General features: G+C 38.9%; 1 protein-coding gene across 1 annotated transcript in view; it reads left to right on the top strand.

Moving 5' to 3' along the window:
• The window catches only part of LOC127628847 (laminin subunit beta-2-like), a 77,341-nt gene that overhangs the window by 38,670 nt on the left and 22,394 nt on the right, over window positions 1-16,277 (top strand). The window contains exons 4-14 of the mRNA XM_052105786.1: window positions 6,145-6,280; window positions 7,549-7,622; window positions 7,722-7,910; window positions 9,215-9,278; window positions 11,007-11,209; window positions 11,364-11,484; window positions 11,589-11,777; window positions 12,034-12,213; window positions 12,343-12,455; window positions 12,763-12,842; window positions 14,885-15,041. Coding sequence (XP_051961746.1) covers window positions 6,145-6,280; window positions 7,549-7,622; window positions 7,722-7,910; window positions 9,215-9,278; window positions 11,007-11,209; window positions 11,364-11,484; window positions 11,589-11,777; window positions 12,034-12,213; window positions 12,343-12,455; window positions 12,763-12,842; window positions 14,885-15,041 — 1,506 coding nt within the window. The remainder of the gene's footprint in view (window positions 1-6,144; window positions 6,281-7,548; window positions 7,623-7,721; window positions 7,911-9,214; window positions 9,279-11,006; window positions 11,210-11,363; window positions 11,485-11,588; window positions 11,778-12,033; window positions 12,214-12,342; window positions 12,456-12,762; window positions 12,843-14,884; window positions 15,042-16,277) is intronic.

Below are 16,277 nucleotides of genomic sequence, written 5' to 3'. Positions count from 1 at the left end.
CATGTTGAAATCACATCAGGAATTTTATGGCTGACATTTAGTTGCTGAAATTCAGAGATAACATTGATTGCTTTGCCACTCATGGTTTGAAACACACAGTATCTCACATATAATGGCAGATCATGCATCTAGGTAAGTCTGTCAAATAATGGACATGTGTTTAACATGTCTTATGTTGGAGACCTATCCAATTAGATTTAGTTTATTTCATTGTCCTCACAATATGCACAGTTTGGTGTGAAACCATTAAAAATGGCAATTTGACAAGATAAGCCCCTGAAACCATGCTACAAACCAAACTGTGAGACATTTGAACTGTTACACCTCTATTAAACAAATTTGAAAACAAAATCATGTTTACAGGTAAAATGAAAGATATTTAAAGCAAAATGTTTTCTGCACCCCTCATTATTCTTTCTCTTTTAAATACAGTAAACACAAAGCTCCATGTAATTGATCTCATGCTGTGTAAACAGTGTAGTCGTCAGCGGTGCTCTCCCTGCGTGTATGGCCTTGTCTGTGCTGACGGATATTATTTGTCATATGAAGATAGATGTGCTTGCCCACGTAACCTGCTTTAGCTCAAATCTAAAGTTTTTTTTTATATGCGAGAGATACATTTGCAAACACAGTTTTGTCCCCAAACTACAGATACATAAGTAACGCACACACACAGACGCACTCATCACATGGACACTAAGCATTCATACATTTTTCATTGTCCACGTTTACATGCACTTAAATAAAATTAAAAAAAGGTTTATTCCAGGGTTTTAGCAGACAGTCTCGTTCTGAAACGCCATGTAAAGGAGAACGACGCTTTCCTTACGCTATTTCAGGAATTAAGAGAAATCGGTTTAACACACCTAGGTTTCTCCCATATTTCATTATTGTATACATGGCCATTTATGTGGTCATGTAAACGCAGAAGTGGCATTCAAGCAGGTTTTTGAGGAGTGCACATGTGTGAACAGACTGGATATCAAATGTCATAGGATGAATCCCAACAACAAGTCAACACCCCACAAAGAATTCAACATTTCTGGGAGTCAAGTGGGAAAGCACATTCACTATAAACTATACCCATTTATACACACCATTGTAAAACATTGACTGTAACAGCAGTTTCTTGCAATAAGCAGCTGTGACACAACATCAGGGTTCAGGTGTGGAAAAGAGTTTATAATTTAAAAGATCTTGTATTCATCTCTTACATCTATCCCTGTTTGCCTTCTCTCTTTTATCTTAAAACACTACTCCTCCCTTTTGTCTTTCAAGAGTGAGTAAAGCACTCCTTTCAGCCCTCATAAAATGTACTTTCATTCCCTGCAAGTATGTTTAATGTTTGTTGGTCTATGAATGTCTGTTAAAAGTTCTTATTGATCTAATTTTTTTTGTAAATGCATTGCATCAGTCATTAAAGCATTTAAGGAGCATAACATTGACAGAAACTGTTTAACTGCCTGGAGGCACCATACATCCTAGACATGGAGCGTTACACTCATTTGGTCCTCGGCACAGGTGTTACCTGTCAGATGTCTGTCAACTCATATGTTATTAGTATGTCTGTTCGGTTTGCATTGCTAAACAACCATCATGAATGAGGATCAGATAGAGTGCTGCAGTTGCAGTCAGAAATTTAAATACATTTAAACTCGTTTTTTCACAATTCCAGACATTTAATTGTAAAAAACATTCCCTGTCTTAGGTCAGTTAGGATCACTACTTTATTTTAAGAATTTGAAATGTCAGAATAATAGTAGAGTAAATGATTTATTTCAGCTTTTATATCTTTCATCAAATTCCCAGTGGGTCAGAAGTTTACATATACTTTGTTAGTATTTGGTATTTGACTTGGATCAAGCGTTTTGGGTAGCCTTCCACAAGCATCTCACAATAAGTTGCTGGAATTTTGGCCCATTCCTCCAAACAGAACTGGTGTAACTGAGTCAGGTTTGTAGGCCTCCCTGTTCGCACACACCATTTCAGTTCCGCCCACAAGTCAGAACTTTGTGATGGCCACTCCAATACATTGACTTTGTTGTTCTAAAGCCATTTTGCTACAACTTTGGAGGTATTCTTGAGGTCATTGTCCATTTGGAAGACCCATTAGTGACCGAGCTTTAACTTCCTGGCTGATGTCTTGAGATGTTGCTTCAATATATCAACATAATTTTCCTTCCTCATGATGCCATCTATTTTGTGAAGTGCACCAGTCCCTCCTGAAGCAAAGCACCCCCACAACATGATGCTGCTACCCACACGCTTCACGGTTGGGATGGTGTTCTTCGGCTTGCAAGCCTCACCCTTTTTCTTCCAAACATAACAATGTTATTATGGCCAAACCGTTACATTTTTGTTTCATTAGACCAGAGGACATTTGTAAGATCTTTGTCCCCATGTGTGCTTGCAAACTGTTGTCTGGCTTTTTTATGGTGGTTTTGGAGCATTGGCTTCTTACTTGCTTTGCAGCCTTTCAGGTTATGTCAATATAGGACTCGTTTTACTGTGGATATAGATACTTGTCAACCTGTTTCCTCTAGCATCTTCACAAGGTCCTTTGCTGCTGTTGGAATTTTTCAAGCTGCATTAAGGCACATTAACTTGTAAAAGTTTATGTAAACTTCTGATTGTGTTTGAATGATGCTGCATCCATGCACATAACATCATGAGACAGTGGTGGCTCAGTGGTTGAGGCTCAGGATTACTGACCAGAAGGTCGGGGGTTCAAGCCCCAGCACCACCAAGATGCCACTGTTGGGCACTTGAGCAAGGCCCTTAACCCTATCTGCTCCAGGGGTGCTGTATCATGGCTGACCCCAGCTTAGCTGGGATATGTGAAAACTAATACATTTCACTGTATATATGCAAAAAAAAATGTTGTATAATGTGTGCCCAAAATAAAGGATTCTATGTGCCATATTAAAGAAACTAGAATATCTATAGAGACTTTGGGGTGGGTGAAGGTTGTGGTAGAGGAATTACAAATGTGTTTTTGTTTGTTTGTTTTTTGTTTTTGTTTCTATAGATGTGTTTCCATCCAATTTTGTAAGAAATCCTGAATGGAAACGATATGCAAATAAACTCTCAAAATTTGCATAAAATTTAATGCACTAGGAGGTGGATTTTTTTGAGTTTCGCATTAGTTAAAATGTGCTTTAAAGTGATGGAAACAGCTTATTCGCTCGAACAATGATGTGTTATGACCATTTGAAAAGCACAGAGGCAATGCGCTCATCGGATGTTATAGGTGTGCGAGAGCTTGACTGGCTCAATGACTATGGCACACAATTTCTCAAATGTAGCCCTGGTTAGTTCAAAGTGCTTCACCCACAGATTGTCGTTAAAGTGGGTCCTCACATTCCACCAGAACTGTTTTAAGGGTGGGCACTCCCAGGAATATGGAGGCTGTCGGGGAATGGGAATAGCCATTTGAGCCCTTATTATGTGAGATATTGCACTTATTCTGCAACATCTCCTGGCAGCATTTAATAATATAATGTACATTTGCTTTATTACAGCATATACACCTCTGCCGCAAAGAGGTTGTTCAGCTGCTTCATGACAAAAAGGCAGGCTCCCTCAAGATAATGCGCATTTACAGTTCATGGAAACGCATGATTTTTTGCAATGTACTTTAGTAGAATTTTCAGAAATGTGCATTCAAATGTGTAACATTTTGATGGAAACCCAGCTTATGAGTGTGTGTCCAGTCTGTAAACACATTATTGTAGAGGTGGTGAAGATCTGAAATAGACACTGGGGTACTTCTCTGGTCTTTGCCGTGACCTTTTAAATTGTGCTTGAGAAAATACGTGCCTTAATTTTTTAGCCAGGCCACTGCTGGAGATTTTGTTGCCCATGACAACTACCCAGCATAGACAAAGTGCTCTGGTGTTCTTTTATGTTAATTCTTATGTTCTGACCTGATTCCAGGAGGCCCATTCCCCTTTCCTCTGTTTCCAGGTTGGCATGGAACTTGCCCACATTCTGAGGGAAAATTATGCCCAGGCTATGACCTAGAATTTTTGTATCACTTTGGCAGCTACTTACGCCACCAGCCAAGAGAGTTTAAAGAACTCATGATATCAAAATGAGAGTTTTGTGGCTTTTAGTCCATGTGCGTTTTCTTTTATATGCTAGTGTACTGCTACATTTTGAAAATAAATAAAGAAATAATACTTTTTGCAGATAAAAGGGTGACCAGATGATCATGAAAAAAAATCAAGATGCAACCCTCCCTTCCCCACCAAAGAAAGATATATAACCTCTATAAAAATGTGTATACAATAACCTGCCGATATACACTCACCTAAAGGATTATTAGGAACACCTGTTCAATTTCTCATTAATGCAATTATCTAATCAACCAATCACATGGCAGTTGCTTCAATGCATTTAGGGGTGTGGTCCTGGTCAAGACGATCTCCTGAACTCCAAACTGAATGTCAGAATGGGAAAGAAAGGTGATTTAAGCAATTTTGAGTGTGGCATGGTTGTTGGTGCCAGACGGGCCGGTCTGAGTATTTCACAATCTGCTCAGTTACTGGGATTTTCACGCACAACCATTTCTAGGGTTTACAATGAATGGTGTGAAAAGGAAAAACATCCAGTATGCGGCAGTCCTGTGGGCTGAAAAAGCCTTGTTGATGCTAGAGGTCAGAGGAGAATGGGCCGACTGATTCAAGCTGATAGAAGAGCAACTTTGCCTGAAATAACCACTCGTTACAACCGAGGTATGCAGCAAAGCATTTGTGAAGCCACAACACGCACAACCATGAGGCGGATGGGCTACAACAGCAGAAGACCCCACCGGGTACCACTCATCTCCACTACAAATAGGAAAAAGAGGCTACAATTTGCAAGAGCTCACCAAAATTGGACAGTTGAAGACTGGAAAAATGTTGCCTGGTCTGATGAGTCTCGATTTCTGTTGAGACATTCAGATGGTAGAGTCAGAATTTGGCATAAACAGAATGAGAACATGGATCCATCATGCCTTGTTACCACTGTGCAGGCTGGTGGTGGTGGTGGTGGTGTAATGGTGTGGGGGATGTTTTCTTGGCACACTTTAGGCCCCTTAGTGCCAATTGGGCATCGTTTAAATGCCACGGCCTACCCAGTTTCTGACCATGTCCATCCCTTTATGGGCACCATGTACCCATCCTCTAATGGCTACTTCCAGCAGGATAATGCACCATGTCACAAAGCTCGAATCATTTCAAATTGGTTTCTTGAACATGACAATGAGTTCACTGTACTAAAATGGCCCCCACAGTCACCAGATCTCAACCCAATAGAGCATCTTTGGGATGTGGTAGAATGGGAGCTTCGTGCCCTGGATGTGCATCCCACAAATCTCCATCAACTGCAAGATGCTATCCTATCAATATGGGCCAACATTTCTAAAGAATGCTTTCAGCACCTTGTTGAATCAATGCCACGTAGAATTAAGGCAGTTCTGAAGGCGAAAGGGGGTCAAACACAGTATTAGTATGGTGTTCCTAATAATCCTTTAGGTGAGTGTAAGTGAAAGTTTGTAGTGTTCTCAGTTTCCATTTACACGGTTTTTGGAGAATGATATAAACCAGTAACATCTTTGTGATTCAGTTCTGTACAGTTGTTTTCAACAAAATTAAAATTGGACATTTGGCTCATTTGGTACACGTGTTTGCACAGGTATACCGACTGCACCTTATCGGGCGGAGGGACACAGTTTGAAAAATCGGGACTGTACCGGGACGTCTGGTCACCCTAGTAGATTTACACATTTAAAACTGACAGTCTTTCTTGACCAGCAGACAGATAAAAAATATTGATGACTTATGTTACACTACACAGATTTTTGTTCAATCAGATGATCTCTAGAATGAGAATGTCCCTCCCCCTGCGACATTTCAGAAAGTAGCAAATCATGAATCATGACTGTGACGTAACTTAAGTCTATTGACTATTTTAAAAAGTGGACAAGCACATTTCAATATGTCCTGCCTGGACTTCTTGTTTTAATTGTAAATACTTTTACAGCAGTTTATAGAAAACTGTCACATGGGGGCTTTAAGTCCTTAAAAGTGCAGAGCAACTACAATCAGAATGTGCTGCTGTATGCAGTGTAAACATTTATTTCTCTCTCTTTTTCTTTAGGAGTCAGATAAGTGCTTTTTATGTAACTCTCAGGAGCCATATGACCCCTATAACCACAGAAACAGCCACCAGGTGGAGAATGTAATCTACCAGAGTGACAGCAGAGGAGAATTTACATGGTGGCAATCTGTAAACGGTGTGTGTGTGTGTGTGTGTGTGTGTGTGTGTGTGTGTGTGTGTGTGTGTGTGTGTGTGTGTGTGTGTGTGCGTGTGTGTGTGTGTGCATATATTAGTATACAGTGGTCCTAGTAAGTATTAGAACACTTTTATCCACCATATTTGCTATTACTTTAAACCAACTGGTGCCACAGTCATTTTAGTGGATATATTAATGTCGGTTCCCCTCATGTTCACAGATGTCTCTTATCAGAGTAACCACAGCTGTAGTTCATCACCTTAAAGGGTTGGTTCACCCAAAAATAAAAATTCTCTCATCACTTACTCACCCTCATGCATAACTTTCTTTCTTCTGCAGAACACAGACATATTTTTAGAATAATATCTCAGCTCTGTAGGTCCATACAATGCAAGTGAATTGGTACCAAAATTCTGAAGCTCCAAAATCCAACATAAAAGTATTTCAAACAACTCTGGTGGTTAAATCTGCATCTTTAGAAGCGATATGATATGTTTGGGTGAGAAATAGATCAATATTTACATCCTTTTTGTCTATACATTTTCCTCCCTGCTCAGCCAATCTCCACTTCACTTTCACATTCTCCTTCTTCTGTTTTTTTTTTTTTTAATTCACATTCTTCAGTTATAGCACCCTCTACTGGGCAAGAAAAATTATTTATGATAAAAAAAATGTACTTAAACATTGATATGTTTCTCACCCACACCTATTAATATGACACTGAAGTCATATGGATTACTTTTATGCTCCCTTTATGTGGATTTTTGAACTTCAAAATGTTGGCCCCCATTCACTTGCATTGTATGAACATACAGAGCTGAGATATTCTTCTAAAAATCTTCATTAGTGTTCTGCAGAAGAAAGACAGTCATACACATCTGGGATGCCAGGAGGGTGAGTAAATCATGATAGAATCTAAATTTTTGGGTGAACTATCCCTTTAACTATGGACTTGTTCAACCAGACTTTTGTGTCTTGATCTTGAATAATTTATATATAGTTTTATTATGTAAAACCTCACAACCTTTTTTGTTGTTGTGTGAAATGTTTTGCTTGAAAAGTGTGCTAGTGCTTAGAACTGCTTGCTTTTGATTTTTTGTTGTGTAATTTAATTCAGACATCTGTAACTGTGGCTTAAGTGTCCACGTGCTGTTTAAGCCAATGTATATGCATACTGTATGTATATGTGTAGAGAGCAGTTGTCAGTATGTGAGTTCAATTGAATACTTACATTACATATTTCTGCTAACATTTTCATTTGTGTGCAGGAGAGGAGAATGTCAGTATTAGACTGAATCTTGAAGCAGAATTCCACTTTACTCATCTCATCATGAAGTTTAAGGTACTGTATTTGCATAAATGAACCAATTTTCCTTTCTTTTAACCAGATTACTTAAACTCTGTTGTCCAGACATTGCAAGGGCTTTTGTCTTCTCCACAGACTTTTAGGCCAGCTGCTATGCTGATCGAGCGTTCTTCTGATTTTGGCCGGACGTGGAGGCCATATCGCTACTTTGCCTACAATTGCACCAAGACTTTCCCCACAGTTCCTGCCCATTCGCTTCGATTTATTGATGAGGTCATTTGTGAGGAGCGCTACTCTGATATTGAGCCTTCTACTGAGGGAGAAGTGAGTGGGTGTGGAGATTATTTTCATATGTACAGTGCTGTGGAAAAGTATTTGCCCCATCCTGATTTCTTCTGTTTTTGTGTATATCTCATACTAAATTGTTTAAAATATTCAAACTCTAACATAAATCAAAGGCAATCTGAGTAAACACAAAATACAGTTTTTAAATGATAATGTTATATATTGAAGCATTATCTCCAAATGGAGAAAACTTCCAAAATTCCTCCAAGTGCAAAGGAACGACTCATCCAGGAAGTCACAAAACATCCAAGAATAACACCAAAGGAACTGCAGGTCTCTCTCACATCAATAAAGGTCACTGTTCATGACTCCACTATCAGAAAAACACTGGCCAACAATGCCATCTATGGAAGAGTGGTGTGGCAAAAACCACTGCTAATCCAACCTTTTGGGAGAATGTTCTGTGGACTAATGAGTTGAAAGTTGAACTGTTTAGAAGACTGGTGTCCCGTTACATCTGGCGTAAATCAACACAGAATTCCACAAAAAGAACATCTACCTACGGTCAAGCGTGGTGGTAGTGTGATGGTGTGAGGATGCTTTGCTGCTTCAGGGCCAGGGCGACTTGCAGTAATTTAGGGAAACATGAATTTTGATGCGAATTCGTTGTGCGTGGGAGCTGCTTCTGTTACGGCCATGCGTCCGAGTGTGCTCCAGTGTCTGGGGTGACCACCAGAGATTCTGGCATGGTGGGTTTAGTCAGTCCCATTGAAGTGATCCAATGATCCGAGCTAAATTAAAGTTTTGAAGTGGCCTAGTCAAAGTGCTGACTTGAACCCTATTGAGATGCTCTGGCAGGACCTTAAACTGGCAGTTATTGCTCAAAAACCCTCCAATGTGGCTGAACTAAAGCAGTTCTGCAAAGAAGAGTGGGCCAAAATTCCACCACAGCATTGTGAAAGACTGATCTCCAGTTATTGGAAGTGTTTGGTTGCAGTTGTTGTTGCTAAAGGTGGCACAACCAGCTATTAAGTTCATGGGACAGTTAGTTTTTCACATGGGTAATATAAGTATTTTATAACTTTTTTGAGTACAAAGAAAATATTTATATATGAAAACTTAATTTCTTTTTACTCAGGTTGCCTTTGTTTTATGTTATATCTCGTTTGAAGATCTAAAATAATTAAGTATGAAAAATACACAAAAACAGAAGAAATACTTGGGGGCAAATACTTTTTCATAGCACTGTATGCATTCTTAATAGTTTTATTCTTTATTGCTATGCAATGTTCACTTGTAGTCCCACTACTACTATAAGATTGTATTGTTTTTATTTGTCTTAGGTTATTTACAAAGTTCTTGATCCTGCAATCCATGTCAAAGATCCTTACAGTCTTGAAATTCAAGGTTAGTGCAGAACTGCTTGACAGTTTTATTTTAATTGAGAGACACAGTAGAACATGGAAGCACAGATACAACACTCCAAGGAAAGTACAACCCCTGGCAAAAATGATGGAATCACCACACTTAAAGGATGTTCACCCAGCTTTTTTACTTTGTAGCAAATAAACAAATCACAGATATGGCACAACACATTTTTGTTTAATAGCTGAACATTCTGGATTTGTGAAAAAAAAAAAATTACATTGTTTAATGAATTTCATATTTTTTTTCCAGATCACGTAGAGATAAAAACAAAATTATGGAATCACTCAATGTTGAGGAAAAACATTATGGATCATCAACAAAAAAAATCACAATTAGTACTTTGTTGCTCATCCTCTGGCTTATGTGATGGCCTGAATTCTTTGAGGCATGGACTTCACTAAAGAAAGAAATTTTCTCCATCAAGCTGGTTCCAACTTTATCTAATAGTGGTTGACAGATCAGCTATGCAATATGGAGACTTGTTATGGACCAATGTTTTCAATAACCCCCATACATTTTCAATCGGATTGAGACCCGGAATGTTTACTGGCTATGTCATTGAGTTGATATGCCTTTCCTAAAGAAAAGCTTTAACACTCTTTGCTTTGTGGCAAGATGCATTATCATCCTGAAAAATAACTTAATCACCAAACCTATTTTCTATCAAAGGAATGAGAAAAGTGTGCAACATTTCAATGTACACCTGTGCACTGACTGTTGAGGTAATATCTCCTTTACCTGACATGCAACCCCATATCATAAATGTCTGGGGAAATTAAAATGTTGTTTTCTTCAGGCAGGCATCTTTATATGTTTTATTAGAACAGCACCATCCAAGGTTCCAGCATCATTGCCTTGGCCAATGCAGATTTGTGATTCATCACTGAATATCACTTTAATTTAATCATCCACACTCCATGATTGTTTCTCTTTAGCCACTGTAGCCTTGTTTTCTTCTGTTTAGGTGTTCATGCTGGTTTTCGTTTGGCTTTTCCATATGTACTTAAATCCCATTTCATTTAGCCGATTTCTTACAGTTCTGTAACTGTTGTGTATTTTCTATTTCAAGGCATATTGCTTTGAGTTTTCTGTCCTGACTTCTTCTTTGGTCTACCGTATTTTTTCCTTTTATAACCTTCCAATTTTGTTTATACTTGCACCAAATTTTAGACACAGCTGACTGGGAGCAACCAACTTATTTTGCCACACACCGTATTGGATTTCCTTCTTGAAGGAGTTTTATAATCCTTTCAATTGTTTCAATTGACAACTCTCTTGTTGGGGCTATATTTCCTTTCAATTAACCAAGTCCAACAGCTCATTAAGGTCTGAAGCACTCTCTTTTAACTGCAAACTAATTTGCATTTTTAGATTTGTGCTGGTATTTGTTTTAGAAAGGCAAATTACAAGGGGATTCCATAATTTTTTCCTCAACTTTGAGTGATTAAATTTTTTTCCTCTATTTGTTCTGGAAAGAAATATTCCATTAATTAAAATAATGTAATTTAATTTGTTTGAGGGATGTTTCACGAGGCCGGAATGTTCAGCTATTATACAAAAATAGTTTGGTGTCATATCTGTGATTTGTTTATTTGCTATGAAGTAAAAAAATGGATGAACATCCTCTAAGTGTGGTTATTCCATAATTCATAAATTCATGATTCCATCATAATACAGCCATTAAGTGTACTTACAATCTCCCCTCAGATTTGTTGCGGATCACTAACCTTCGGATAAACTTCACCAAGTTGCACACTCTGGGAGATAACCTGCTTGATCGTCGTCCTGATGTGCTGCAGAAATATTACTATGCACTCTATGAGCTCGTTGTGCGTGGGAGCTGCTTCTGTTACGGCCATGCGTCCGAGTGTGCTCCAGTGCCTGGGGTGACCACCAGAGATTCTGGCATGGTGGGTTTAGTCAGTCCCATTGAAGTTTTGAGTTTGAACTTGTTTTGATTTCAGATAATAATTTCAGTTGATTATTGTTTACATGGTTATGGAACACAACATTTTGAATGAAGCCCACTATTTAGGATATCACAATCTCATTTTGATTGGACAGATTCATGGACGTTGTGTGTGTAAACACAACACAGTGGGATTAAACTGTGAGTGGTGTAGAGATTTCTACCATGATGCACCCTGGAGACCTGCCGAGACTGATAATACACATACCTGCAAGGGTAAGATAAACACAAACACACATTTATGCTTTTTAGTTATTGTTCATTTTCTTGAATTTCTCCAATCTAAAAAGCAACAATGTTCATTTGTGATCTTTTCCCAGAATGCAACTGTAATGGTCACTCCAACCAGTGTCATTTTGATATGGCTGTATATCTGGCTACGGGAAATGTCAGTGGAGGTGTGTGTGACAACTGTCTCCACAACAGGATGGGACGCAATTGTGAGACTTGCAAACCCTTTTACTTCCAGGATCCAGCCAGAGATATCAGAGATCCAGCAGCATGTATCCGTAAGTTAGCCAGCTGCTTTCTGCTTCGTTTCGTGAATAAAGCACCATCTATTATAAGCCTAATTTACATAGAACATGTTTGTGATGAAAAGATTGACAATGACTTCATCTATATTTACATGGTGCTGCACTATTTCAAAGCATTTAGCTCCTGGTTTGGTTGCATTAGTGGATAAAACTACTTTAGTTCTCTCCCACCTTATTAATGCTGCAAACATCTCTCATTATTTTCTGGGTGTTTTCTCTGTGTGTGCAGCCTGTGACTGTGACCCAGTGGGCTCTCTAGAGGGAGGAGTTTGTGACAGTCACACTGATCTGGATCTGGGAATGATTGGCGGTCAGTGTCGCTGTAAGCAGAATGTCAGGGGTCAGCGCTGTGACTACTGCAAAGAGGGACACTATGGACTAAGCCTGAACAACCCACTGGGATGCCAACGTAAGCATGTGTGTGTGTGTGTGTGTGTGTGTTAGAAAGAGTGTTTGTGAATTTACCTTGGAAGCATGTACTATACGTGTGACATATATTCTATATATGTGAAATGTATTCTTGTCATGTCATTGGCAGCATGTAACTGTGACCCCCGGGGCATTACTATGCTGGTGGCCCCATGCGATCAGATCAGTGGGGACTGCTCCTGCAAGAGATATGTAACAGGGCGCTACTGCAGTCAGTGCCTGGTAAGAATACATCCTATTTTTTAAATTGTTTCATTTAAAAAAGCACATGCATATACAATATATTGTAATATTGAAAATGCAAAATTCGAAAATTTAGAGTTCTGAGTTTAAAATTCAAAATTCAAAGTCATCCCATTCATCTTTAAAATTCTATGCAGTATCTGTTCTAATATTAAAAAATAGAATTCAAGAGTTCTAAATTAAAAGGAGAGGTCATATACAGATATGAATCATTCTCTGTGTTCATGTCAGATGCTCATGTATTTGTATTAGATTTTGTTTTATTTGTTTTTAATTGTGTGTATAGCCTGAGTACTGGGGACTCAGTAATGACCTGGCTGGCTGCAGACACTGCGACTGTGATTTTGGTGGAGCGACCAGCAACCGGTGAGTCATTGATGTGTTTTTGCATCTACAGAGAGTGAGTGTATTTACCATTGATCAGTAATGAGAAATTGTCAGGTATCTGTGTTACTTTGCTATGCAAATATTAACTTGCTGAATTGCTTTGTGATATGAGTTATCATGGTATTGAAGTAAAAAAAAAATAAAGTTTGGATAAGCGATTCACAGGACTGAACATCAAGATATCCTTATGAAAACAGCTCTTCATGGAAGGGGTGTCAGACAAATTTTAGACTGCAAATGGAACTTACTAATAGATGTCAGATGCCTTTACATTAGATCGGCATATATACCATATACAAAATTAGTAAAAACCTATCAATCAAACAAGATTGACAAATATTGCATTGAGAAAACTAATCACTACTCTTGACTGGATAACTTGAGCTGCTATAAGCCATCTAATACCAAATATTAACTAAATTAGGCCAAAAAACTGTATGGCTCATTTTAATAAACATCACTGAATCAGTGTTAATTAAGCAATATCACACGTGCAAGAGTGCGATATGGCCCTACATCAGTACTGCTGTGATTTGGCCGCAAGGACGAGGCCTTGGGCAGAGTGCCGTAGGTAATCACAGCAGTGCTGATTTAGGGCCATATAGCACAATTGCTAGTGTGATATTGCTTGTATTCAACAGTTTAATGAACAAGTAAACTTCAGAAATAGTATCACGGCTTGTGCTGTTTCGAACAAGTTAATGGATAAACAAGAATGGATGGATGGATTGATGGATGAGTGTGTGTGTGTGTGTGTGTGTGAGAGAGAGAGAGAGAGAGTGAAAGACAGAGTGTGTGCAATCACCTGTTGCCACTCCCAAGCAGAGATATTGTCAGCTTTCTGAAGGTCAGCTTTCTCAGTGGTAAAATAGCCGTCCAAGCGGGGGTATTCCTCTCTATTTCGCCATAGCCGGTGCATTCCCTATAGAAACCACAATGTCCTCCTCCATTTTGAACAGTATGTATCCAATGTGGAAACTCCAGTAAGAGGTAAGCACGTTGAGTTCTGTAATCAATCAGTCTGTTGTGTCTCTCAGATATGATGAGCCATAATGCTTAAGTTGTTTGTTTAAAGCTATTTCCTAGCTTTAGTAGTGTAGTAGTAATACAAGCGATCATGGAGCGCTGTTCTATGTAAACAATGACTAACGGATTCACTTCACGTCACCAACTGGCTCATATTACACTCAAAAATTATCTTTTGCCACCACCTGCTGGGTAACATATGTTATGTCAAAAAATAATAGATGTAAAACGAGCCACATTGCCTACATTAGCTCTTAACAGATCTGCACTGCTCTTACACTTTAGTTTAGAACAGCATGAGCACAAGCGGAGTTATACACACAGTGAAGCATCAGAGTGCTGATGGTGTCAGACCTCTTGTCCAATCCGATTCGAGGACCGGAACTAACTATTGTATATTGTATGATATCTTATCTATTTTTATCAGTAAGATTTGGAAACAATTGAGAAATTCACTTTTTTAATTTATAACCCCTATCTTTTATGTTGTCATCATTGCCGTGAGAAAAAACTTTAGGTGTGAAAATGAACTGGGACAATTGTGTCACCCACAGATCTAGTTTCACATGAAAAGCTTTTACAGTATGTGCAAGTATTGAATGCTGTGCGTAATTCAGCCTGCGGGCCGTGTCTTTGACACCCCTGCTTTAAAGGTATAGTTCAGCCAAAAATGAAGATTCTGGCATCAGTTACTCACCCTCATTTAGTCTCAAACCCTAGTGACTTTCTTTATTCAGTGGAACACAAGCGGAGATTTAATGCAGATTTTTCTCAGTCACCATTCACTTTTAATATACGCAAAGAAGTCACAAACATCCAGCACATTTGTGTTCCAAAAAAGAAAGTCAAAGGGGCATGAATGCGAACAGCATGAGTGATGTAAACGATGACAAAGTATACATTTTTGAAGTGCACCGTCACTTTAAGGTCTTGATTTGGAAATTGTTGTGGTTTTGTTAATTTCATGACTGTTTCTCTTTGAACTTAACTCTCAGATGCATGATGGACAATGGGCAGTGTGACTGTCGGCCTCGCCTGATTGGTCGGCAGTGTTCTGAAGTACAGCCTGGTTATTTCTGTGCTTCACTGGACTATTACAAATATGAGGCAGAGGGAGCCATTTGGCACTCCCCAGATGACCCCTCTCTTCCAGTGAGTGATGCTCAAATACCCAAGTTCAGCTTCTTTAAAATCCAGCAACACCCTGATACTGGCATTTTAAAAGTTTATTGTTTTTCATTTTGGCAGCCTAAACTAAGTGTTCATGTCATATTATCAGGCTACTGCCATAAATCTTTCAATTGTTATGAATAAGTCTTTTGATGCTAGTATCATGAGCCGTGGAGACTATCTGTCTTTTCATATGTAAAATGTACAATGGCCTTGCTCCGTGTACTGTTCAAGTTCTGTTCAAGTGTGTTGAACCCTGAGGTACTCTTCCCTTCCCTTCCCATGAAGCTGTGTGTGACACAATCACAGCAGCCCACTTATCTAATACCATCATATCACCATCACCTGCATACACACACACACACACACACACACACACACACACACACACACACACACACACACATGTTGTGTTTCCATGTTTTATGGGGACTTTCCATAGACATAATGGTTTTATACTGTACAAACTTTATATTCTATCCTAAACCTAACCTACCCTAAACCTAACCCTCACAGAAAACATTCTGCATTTTACATTTTCAAAAACATAATTTAGTATGATTTATAAGCTGTTTTCCTCATGGGACCGACAAAATGTCCCCACAAGGTCAAAATTTGGTTTTACTATCCTTATGGGACATTTGGTCCCCACAAGTGATAAATACAGCCACACATACACACACACACACACACACACACACACACAGACAACAACAGGTATAGCAATACATGGTGCAGTAACCACTGACATAAAGGTTTGACACTGGTTTTAGACTACCTGGTGTTTGGGGGTAGCTTTGGCTGAGGATTTCAGGGTGTTGTTTAGAATGGTTGAAATGAAGTCATTCAATCTGTTTTACTAAATCTGTTTTGTTTGAGTTTTCTGCACTGTACACTGATGGTGTTGGTTGTGTAGACGCGCTGTAGCACACTCACAAACACGTGTAAAATGCAGGATGTTCTACAGGTCGATGGCTGAAGTGACCCAGAATAAGATCAGAGAGCAGAGGAGATGCCAACCTGTCAGACAGAGTTATTTATGCCTGCCACACATATACACACAACAGCACTGCTTCACAAACTCTCTCACTGTCTAACACCTCACTCACTGGTTTCAGAATAGGTGTAAAGCTGATAAACTTTCACCTTTTACATTATATACTTATGGAATACTGCATAGTGTACAGTATACTTTTTACCGCTTACTATTTTTAAAAT

The sequence above is a fragment of the Xyrauchen texanus genome, chromosome 35 (genome assembly GCF_025860055.1).
Source record: "Xyrauchen texanus isolate HMW12.3.18 chromosome 35, RBS_HiC_50CHRs, whole genome shotgun sequence".
Classification (NCBI taxonomy): Eukaryota; Metazoa; Chordata; class Actinopteri; order Cypriniformes; family Catostomidae; genus Xyrauchen; species Xyrauchen texanus.
Note: the sequence above shows the minus strand (reverse complement) of the source record. Positions and strands in the feature narration are given on the sequence as shown.